At 40.9% G+C, this 10,000-nt stretch overlaps 1 protein-coding gene across 1 annotated transcript in view; it reads right to left on the bottom strand.

Annotated features, from left to right (window-relative positions):
- Window positions 1-1,220: 1,220 nt before the first annotated feature.
- The window catches only part of pycr1b (pyrroline-5-carboxylate reductase 1b), a 20,004-nt gene continuing 11,224 nt past the window's right edge, over window positions 1,221-10,000 (bottom strand). The window contains exons 6-8 of the mRNA XM_079845200.1: window positions 7,573-7,665; window positions 3,314-3,477; window positions 1,221-1,831 (exon numbers count right to left, since the gene is read on the bottom strand). Of these exons, the coding sequence (XP_079701326.1) occupies window positions 1,669-1,831; window positions 3,314-3,477; window positions 7,573-7,665 (420 nt within the window). The 3' untranslated portion in view covers window positions 1,221-1,668. The remainder of the gene's footprint in view (window positions 1,832-3,313; window positions 3,478-7,572; window positions 7,666-10,000) is intronic.

Raw genomic sequence — 10,000 nt, 5'->3', positions numbered from 1 at the left:
CTCTCACACATTCACTCTCTCACACATTCACTCACTCTCTCACACACACACTCACTCACACACACACTCTCTCACACACTCACTCTCTCACACACTCACTCTCTCACACACACACACACACACTCACTCTCTCACACACACACACACACACACACACACACACACACTCTCTCACTCACACACACACACACACACACACACACACTCACACACTCACTCTCTCACACACTCACTCTCTCACACACTCACTCTCTCACACACTCACTCTCTCACACACTCACTCTCTCACACACTCACTCTCTCACACACTCACTCTCTCACACACTCACTCTCACACACACTCACTCTCACACACACTCTCTCTCACACACTCACTCTCTCACACACTCACTCTCTCACACACTCACTCTCTCACACACTCACTCTCTCACACACTCACTCTCTCACACACTCACTCTCTCACACTCACTCTCTCACACACTCACTCTCTCACACACTCACTCTCTCACACACTCACTCTCTCACACACTCACTCTCTCACACACTCACTCTCTCACACACTCACTCTCTCACACACTCACTCTCTCACACACTCACTCTCTCACACACAAACACTCACACACACCTAATATTGGTGATTGGTCAGGTGTAAGCACAAGCAGGTTGATTCAGACTCGCTGATCTCTGTCCAATGAGAAGCACTTGCACAATCACATGAGGAGCGGTTCACTGTCCCACCACTGAGAACACCTGAGCAATGAGTGTGAAGGCCCTGAGCAATGAGTGTGAGGGCCCTGAGCAATGAGTGTGAGGGCCCTGAGCAATGAGTGTGAAGGCCCTGAGGCAGCGTCTGAGAGAGCTTCAGTGCAGACCTTCATGATTCCTCTGGCTTTAATCACAGCTCTCGCTCATCAGGAACAGGTCATCAATGAAGCCGCCGGAATAAAGCTCGAGCACAAGCGTTTCTTTCTCAACGAAGCACCATTTATGTAGAAATACACACAACAGACAGAAAGACACGTCACAATAATATTCAGACCTACAACATCCCATAAGACACTCAACAGAGATCTGTGACATCACTTCCTGTAAGAGTTAATCAGAGAAATCCTCAGGTCTGAGTGTGTGTGCCAATCACAGCACAGACTCCTGACATTAAACCGGTTCTACTTCCTTTAGAGATCTGACAACTAAATAACACTGAGTAGTGAAGCTTCCTGTGTGTGTGTGTGTGTGTGTGTGCGTGTGTGTGTGTGTGTGTGTGTGTGTGTGTGTGTGTGTGTGTCCATGTCTGTGTGTGTGTGTGTGTGTGTTTGAGAGTGTGTGTGTGTGTGTGTGTGTGTGTGTGTGTGTGTGTATATATGTCTATGAGTGTGTGTCTGTCTGTGTGTGTGTCTGTCTATGTGTGTGTGTGTCTATGTGTGTGTGTGTCTGTGTGTGTGTGTGTGTGTGTGTGTGTCTGTGTGTGTGTGTCTGTGTGTGTCTGTCTGTGTGTGTCTGTCTGTGTCTGTCTGTGTGTGTCTGTGTGTGTGTCTGTGTGTGTGTGTGTCTGTGTCTGTGTCTGTGTCTGTGTCTGTGTCTGTGTCTGTGTCTGTGTCTGTGTCTGTGTCTGTGTCTGTGTCTGTGTGTATGGACGGACGTGACAGTGATGATCTAGTATAGTCCAGCTCAGCTCTTCTTCCCGCTGGTCCGGTTGTTGAACAGGTTGACTCTGCTCTTGGTTCCCACAGATGTGGACGAGACGCCCGGCTGCTGCAACACTTTATCCAGCGTCGTCTTCTTGATGGCGGCCGGCGAGATCTGCTCCTGATCGGCCAGAAACTGCAGCTCCCTGAGAAGAGGAACACGTTAGTAAAGCTTGAGTGTTGATTATCTCCTCATATTCTCCAGTGTTGCGGCTCCTCTCTTCCCAGTCTGTCAGTAACGCTCTGTTTACTTCCTGTCTCTATGAAGCCCCTCCTTCTGAAAAGCACACTGTGCTCTGATTGGTCAGCTGGAGCAGTGTGTTGTGATTGGTCTTTGGGAAATGTCCCAACCAAGCCTGCAGCGCTTCTGTGAGAAACTGAAGCTTCCGAGCCTCGATCGCCCCCCGGTGGCCGGTCCCAGTATAGCTCCTAAACCCCGCCCCTCCATGTATTTGAATGGAGAGCGAGACACACTAAACAATTATATTACACTTCAAATAATTGTTTCCTAAAGATGGTTTCTGTCATTGTAGGCAGTTTTTATTACGATGATTTCATTTCAAGTGTTTGTTTTTTAAATAAGCTTAGTTTTAGTTAGTTATTTGATGCTATAAAAACGGGGGGTGTGACGTCATGATTGACAGCTGAGATTGACGGCTTCTCTGAGTGAAGTTGTCACTGAGGCACTAACAGACTTTTTTCGGGATTTTAGGGAGGAGATTGGAGCTTTAGCTTTAATTTCTACATTTCTATAACTGTTTATTTCACACCAACATAATTAATTGTTCTGCATTTGTGAGAGTGTGGGCGGGCTTTTGATAATCGCGCCTCTACTTCCTGTTCTCTACTGCGCAACTCCGGTCCCAAGATGTCAGCGCCGTGAGCGGGCCTATGAAAGCTTCAACTATGGTCAGCGGAAGTCAATGAAGTCGCGTCGTCCATATTTTTTACGGTCTATGGTCCCAACCCTTACCATAACCGGCAGCTTTAACACACGACCAACTAACTCAACCAGGCCCCGCCCCTTTATTCTGCGCATGGATTATTTGAACAGGACATATTATGCCTCTTTTCACAAGATTTCTGATCCCATAATGTGTGTGTGAAGTTTCAGCTCAAAATGCCCACAAATCATTTATTATAGCTTGTAAAATGTCTCCTATGTGGGTGTGAGCAAAAACACGCAGTTTATGTGTGTGTCCCTTTAAATGCAAATGAGCTCCCTTCCAAAAGAGGCCTTTACACAAGCTTCAGATACTCCGTCAACAACCAAACAGGCCAATCTCACGCAGACTAAATGTCTGAAATGAGCAGTTGGACACACATGTCCCGCCCCTTACCATAACCGGCAGTTTCAACCACAGACTGTAAAAAAATATGCGCGTTGTTTCTGAAGATCATTTTAAAGTCGGGCGTCGCCATCTTGTCAGCCGGATAACCAAAAATGGGCAAAGAGGCGGGACGTGGGCGGAGCTGAGGTGCCTGGTTGCTGAAACCACGCCCACCTAGCTCGACCTCTGTGTTGAGACTCGAGAGACACACACTACTCACAAACCCAAACAAGCCCCGCCCACTTCCGTTTATCAGCCAATCAGAATCCTCTCAGCTGATTGCTGGGCCTGGCTCACCGGGTTCGGATGCAGGACGCCTCCACGGCGTTGATGAGGAGACTCCGGAAGCCTCCGCTCTCCAGGAAGTGCAGCGCGTGGATGGTGGCGCCCCCTGGTGAGCAGACGTTGTCCTTCAGCTGCCCCGGGTGCTGCTCGGAGTCCAGCAGCATCTTAGCCGCGCCCTGGACACAGCACAGGACATTCAGAGGACACGGAGTATTGGGGGAAAATACAATGGAAAAAATTTAGTTTTTGTTAAAATATAATAATAATACTGTGTGTGTGTGTGTGTGTGTGTGTGTGAGTGTGTGTGTGTGTGTGTGTGTGTGTGTGTGTCTAAGTTGATTAAAAATAAAAATGTAGTTTTTGTTCAAATATAATAATAATACTTCAGGATGTGGTTCATAACGCTTCGAAGCTTCATGAGGCCGTGTTTTGAAATCGTCATCACTATATAAGTCGTTATTTAGGGGTTTTTTGCGCACAGAAACTATTCTCGTCTTCATAAAGTTATTGTAGAGCCGCTGTAGTGAGATGGACTTTGTAACTTTAGTCTTTAGTGTCTTTTAAGGGTCTTGAGAGTGTAAAGTTGAGCCAATGGAGGCCTTTCAGAGCATCAGATTTACACTAAAATATCTTCATTTGTGTCTGAAGATGAACGGAGGTCTGACGGGTGTCCAACCACATTTTTGGGTGAACTAACCCTTTAATTTGAAATGACCATTAACCGGTTAATAATGTTATGTTATCGTGCTCTTTAATATTTTAATTTGGCAGTGACCAATCATGAATAGAGTAGTCCAGCATGTGACGTGACGGATCAAGCGTGAGTGAAATGTCATCTATGAATCTACCGGTAACGCAAGTCAGTGTGAGCGCATTTACACGCCTCAAGTACATTTCTTTCCCCGCTGAGGTCTACAAGGAAAGCGCAGGTATTGGAGGACATTATTTTCGTACGTTTAAATAAGCAGTACGGACTTTAAGCTCAAATAGTCTGATTTAGGCTAGTTTGTGGATTTCGTTTAAGCCTATCCAAGTAGGCTATAGCATCTATCAAACATTTGTCCTATAGTCTTTCAGATTGCCAATACAGCTCAATGTTTTCTATAGAGACGAATGATGCTTGTATTAAATGGTGTTATATTGCATTAAATGATCAAGCTTTATTAGCTGACTGAATTTGATTATGGGATTGCGCAGTGTTTGCTTTGAAATGACCAGCATTAAAAGAGCAATGGTTATCCAGTTTATTTATTCTTTATTCATGCAATTTTTAAAACAAGTCGTGTTGAAAAAAAAGTTATGTACAAAGAATGTTCTCACTCTTCTGAAAAGATTCGGCATATAAAGGCCACTTTCAGCTCATTAAAACAGCTCAATATTAGTGTCCCGCTGTTTATGCTTTGTAATTAATGCATGTATTTCTGTTGTAGTTTTAAAAATGTTATTGTTAATGTTATTAAGTTTAATTATCATGCGTTATATTATTATTGAGTGAAAATAAGTCTTTATTTATACATATTTGTTTAAAGTATAGGCTAAATTAAAATAACGTTATTAACCGGTATTTTTTCAAATATAAGCCGTTTTCCGCTGGGTCAAAACAACCCAATTGCTGGGTTAGTCCATATTCAACCCAACTTGGGTTATTTTTAACCCAGCATTTTTTAGAGTGTAACCATTAAATGACTAGGTTGTAAATAGTTTTAAATGAAGTATAGTACAGTCAGTGTGCACTTTATTATGCTGCTCGCTTGTTGATACTGTGTGCAATAGTGTCATTATTTTATTTATGCTTGAATATTTATTTTCAGAATTTATTTTCACCACTTAACTCTTTTTTTTCTTGTTCTACCTCACCTGTTTTTACTATTTGTTAAATATTGTTTTTTTTAGATTAATAAATGTTCCTTTTTTTAAATTGTAAACTTTAAATTGTCATCATCCTGATCATTGTGTCATTTTTATGATGTAAATTGAGGGAGCAAAAGCAGTATCGGCTCCAAATATCAGCTCAAGAGAATCGGCAGCCCGTATTGATCATCGGCTAAGGGTGATGAAAAAAAATCGGTATCGGCACTAAAAAATCCATATCGGTCGATCCCTAAAACAAAGTCAAGACACGATGTAAGTGAGAGATTTATTGCTGATGACTTTTATAACGGAGCTTTGTGAGATCGAGATGAACTGACAAAGCAACAGCATTTAGTGATCGTAGCGATCTTGCCTCACTTTCGAGGCTACAGTCTGTAACATTCATTGAATAAAACTATTGCTGCTAAGAGGACCGACGGCCAATCGCACGCTGCAAAGTTTAGATTCTGACATCAGAATATAAACGCCACTGCACGAGACAGAAATATCCCAGAATACAGTTCTGCCTCTGTAGAGGACATCATATTTTAGAGAATTTCTCTGACAACATGCACATTTTTTAGTCTGGATAATCTTATGAAAGTATTATTACATGTCTTTACATTTACATATTGTCCCAAAACACATTCATCTGCAAATTAGACACAGTGTATAAATGCATGGCCATGTTTACGCACATATTGCATCAAGTAAAATGGCATTTCAAATTATTCTGTATCTTTCATAACACTGAGAATCATCTTTATACAAAGTTTGGATTAAAAAAACTTGAAGCATAAAAATTGATTGGTGAATGAAAACAAATCTCATTGTTTGTCTATTCATGTCTTTTAGTTTTCTCAATGAATGTGTTCTGGTGTCCTCTACAGAGCAGAGGATATAGCATATAACACGTGAATACAAAATATAGCATATAGATAGCATATAGCATATTGCATATAGATTATATAAATGTATATACAGTATATACATGCAAATATGCTGTAGGCAGGCTATGTCTGTGTCATTATTCCAACATCATGTTCATAACATGTTACGAAATAAAAAGTTTAATACTGAAAAATGAACTTTCCTCTCTTGTCAACATTAGCCTGGTGTGAGCGCGGCACACACTCTTCAGTTGAGGAGGTGCGCGCTGTATATCACGTCACAGAAACACGTGCACTCAGTAATCGGATCAGATCGTTTACATGGTGGAATTTTTCGTTTGATCGGTTCATGAAAAGGTTTATCCCACCCCTCTCAAACCCATTACAATTTCATTCGGTTTGGCCATTTTTATTCTGATTGAGGTGTTTATATGGAGCATTTCATTCGGATTGGACTTTTAAATCATGTAAACACACCTACTGTCTGTGATCCATGTGTGCGTCAGGTCTTAAAGGGACAGCGGTTATTTATTATTCACACTACAAAAAGACAAACGATCACTGACTGCTCTTGACTGATTCACTTGTGTAACTTTAATGAATTAATCTGCATTTCATTTTTTACAATGGAAATTATCCAATGTTATTTTAAATATGATTACTTTGTTTTTTTATTCAGTTTCTCACCTGAATACTGTTAGACCTACCTGAAAAAATATTTCATTTGTATCTTTATTCTATTGCATTAATTTGTGCTATTGTCCTTATTTTATTACTGTTTACTGTTCTTTTTAAATTTAATTTGATTCAAGCTTCCTTGTGCTGTATGTAAGCTATAGCAACACAATTAGTTAGCACATTTGTGAGAGAATTGTAATGGTAATTGATGAATGTTTATATGAGAAAAAGCTTAATCATATAACGTGATCTCTCCAGAAGAAATGTTTAATTGCCTAGACTTTCAATAGCCGGACAAAAAAAGAAACTATATTAAAAATATCTATTTGCAGTATATGAAGCGTTTTTCCCCCATGGTATCGAATATCAATACTTTTTTAGGTATCGTATCGAAGTTAGAAATTTCAGTATCATGACAACACTAGAGTATAGTTCCTGCGTAATCGGCCTAGAACATCACAACTTCTCATTTCCTGTCAGTCTTAGCACACGATGAGTAACTACAGAAGAGTCGAGTTTTAAACAGGAGAAATATGGAAACTCTTTGGTCATTTTTGAGCGAGATGCTAACGGGCTAATCAGATTCAATGATCTATGCTAAGCTATACTAAAAGTGCTAGCACCAGACCCGGAGATCAGCTGAATGGATTCGGTCAAACTCAACTGTTCAACTCTAGAGGAGACGGAAAATGAGTCGAAAAATAGTGCCGTGTTCCTTTAAGATTTTTTTTAGGCTCATAATCTTCAGACTTTTCATGTCAAAAGGTCATCATTCAACTAAAACAGGCCTTGATTTGTGTGTGTGTGTGTGTGTGTGTGTGTGTGTGTGTGGAGTCATGTGACGTGACGTACCAGTAAAGCTTGTGCTCCCAGTCGCACCGCCAGTCTCCGTGGCAACCCCATCTTCACCCCACCATCAGCCAGAGCGTCCAGAGCCGTGAACGCCTGAGAGCAAACACACACCAGATCATCACTCCAGTGTAGATCAGCTGTACACACACACACACACACACACACACACACACACACACAGACAATCACTGCCGCTACTAAAGATTGCTTTTTAAATAATCTCCCTCATCAGTATCATCTGCTCAGCATCCCAGATAGTATAGAAGAACTCGATGTTGCAACAGAAACTATTGACTCTCTCTTTTGCAGTACTTTAGACACAGTTGCTCCTCTGCGCTTAAAGAAGATTAAAGAAAATAGTCCAACGCCGTGGTACAACGAGCACACCCGGGCCCTTAAAACAGCAGCCAGAAAAATGGAGCGCAGCTGGAAGAAAACAAAATTAGAGGTATTTCGTAATTCGTGGAAAGAGCACATGATCACATACAGAAAGGCTGTAAAAACTGCTAGATCTGCTTATTTCTCAACTCTCTTGGAAGAAAACAAACACAACCCAAGGTATTTATTCGATACAGTGGCTAAATTAACCAAAAATAAAGCTTCAACTTCTGATGATTGTAAACAGCACAGCAGTAATGACTTTATGAACTTCTTCACATGTAAGATTGATAATATTAGGAAAAAAATTTTAACCATGCAGCCGTCTAATACAGCATCACATCAGACAGAGCATTGTAGTGTCACTGAGGAAAAATTACACTCATTCACTGCTATAGGAGAAGAAGAATTGGCTAAACTCGTTAAATCATCAAAATCGACAACATGTATGCTCGACCCTATACCAACTAGGCTATTAAAAGAGATGCTACCAGAGGTCATAGATCCTCTTCTTAATATCATTAACTCATCTTTGTCATTAGGATATGTACCGAAAACTTTTAAGTTGGCAATTATTAAACCACTTATTAAAAAACCGCAACTTGATCCTACAGATTTAGTCAATTATAGACCAATCTCAAATCTACCCTTTCTTTCAAAAATACTTGAAAAGGCAGTGTCTTCACAATTATGTTCCTTTTTAGAAAGAAATGGTATCTGTGAGGATTTCCAGTCAGGATTTAGAGCGTATCATAGCACTGAGACTGCTCTCATCAGAGTTACACATGATTTGCTCTTATCATCCGATCGTGGCTGTATCTCTCTATTAGTGTTACTCGATCTTAGCGCTGCATTTGATACTATCGACCACAACATTCTTTTGAATAGACTCGAAAATTATGTAGGTATTAGTGGAATTGCATTATCATGGTTTAAATCATACCTATCTGACCGTTATCAGTTTGTAGCAGTAAATGAAGATATGTCACACCGATCGCAAGTTCAGTATGGAGTACCGCAAGGCTCAGTGCTAGGACCGCTACTCTTCACCCTGTACATGCTACCACTGGGAGATATCATTAGGAAGCATGGCGTTAGTTTTCATTGTTATGCTGACGATACTCAGCTCTATATTTCTTCACGCCCTAAAGAAACTTACCAATCCACAAGATTAACGGAATGCATAGCTGATATAAAACATTGGATGACTGGTAATTTCCTGCAACTCAATTCAGAAAAAACTGAATTTTTAATTATTGGACAAAAAAGCTCCACAAGTAGTAACCTAGAATACTGTCTAACACTTGATGCTGCTCTGTCAAGTCCTCGTCGTCAGTGAGGAACCTGGGTGTGCTCTTTGATACCAATCTTTCGTTTGAAAGCCACGTTTCTAGCATCTGTAAAACTGCTTTCTACCATCTTAAAAATATATCTAAATTACGGCACATGCTCTCAATGCAAAATGCTGAACAGTTAGTTCATGCGTTCATGACCTCAAGGTTAGATTATTGTAATGCTCTACTGGGTGGTTGCCCTGCTCGCTTAATAAATAAACTCCAGCTGGTCCAAAACGCAGCAGCTCGAGTTCTTACTAGAACCAGGAAGTGTGACCATATTAGCCCAGTTCTGTCAACACTGCACTGGCTGCCTATTAAATATCGCATACATTTTTAAATCTTACTTATTACTTACAAAGCACTAAATGGTTTAGCTCCCCAATACTTGAGCGAGCTCTTAACATATTATACTCCATCACGTCTACTGCGGTCTCAAAATTCTGGCCAGTTGATCATACCGAGAATATCCAAATCAACTGCAGGCGGTCGATCGTTTTCCTATTTAGCACCTAAACTCTGGAACAGTCTTCCTAACATTGTTCGGGAAGCAGACACACTCTGTCAGTTTAAATCTAGACTAAAAACACATCTCTTTACTGTGGCATACACATAAAACACTTTTTCAATGAAATGATTGTTAGGCTGCATTAACTAGGTCAGCCGGAACCGGGAACACTTCCCATAACACCTGATGTACTCGTTACATCATCAGA

Source organism: Gobio gobio, assembly GCF_949357685.1.
Source record: "Gobio gobio genome assembly, chromosome: 19".
In the NCBI taxonomy this organism is placed as follows: domain Eukaryota; kingdom Metazoa; phylum Chordata; class Actinopteri; order Cypriniformes; family Gobionidae; genus Gobio; species Gobio gobio.
The sequence above is the reverse complement of the archived record's forward strand: the minus strand, read 5'-3'. Positions and strand labels throughout refer to the sequence as shown.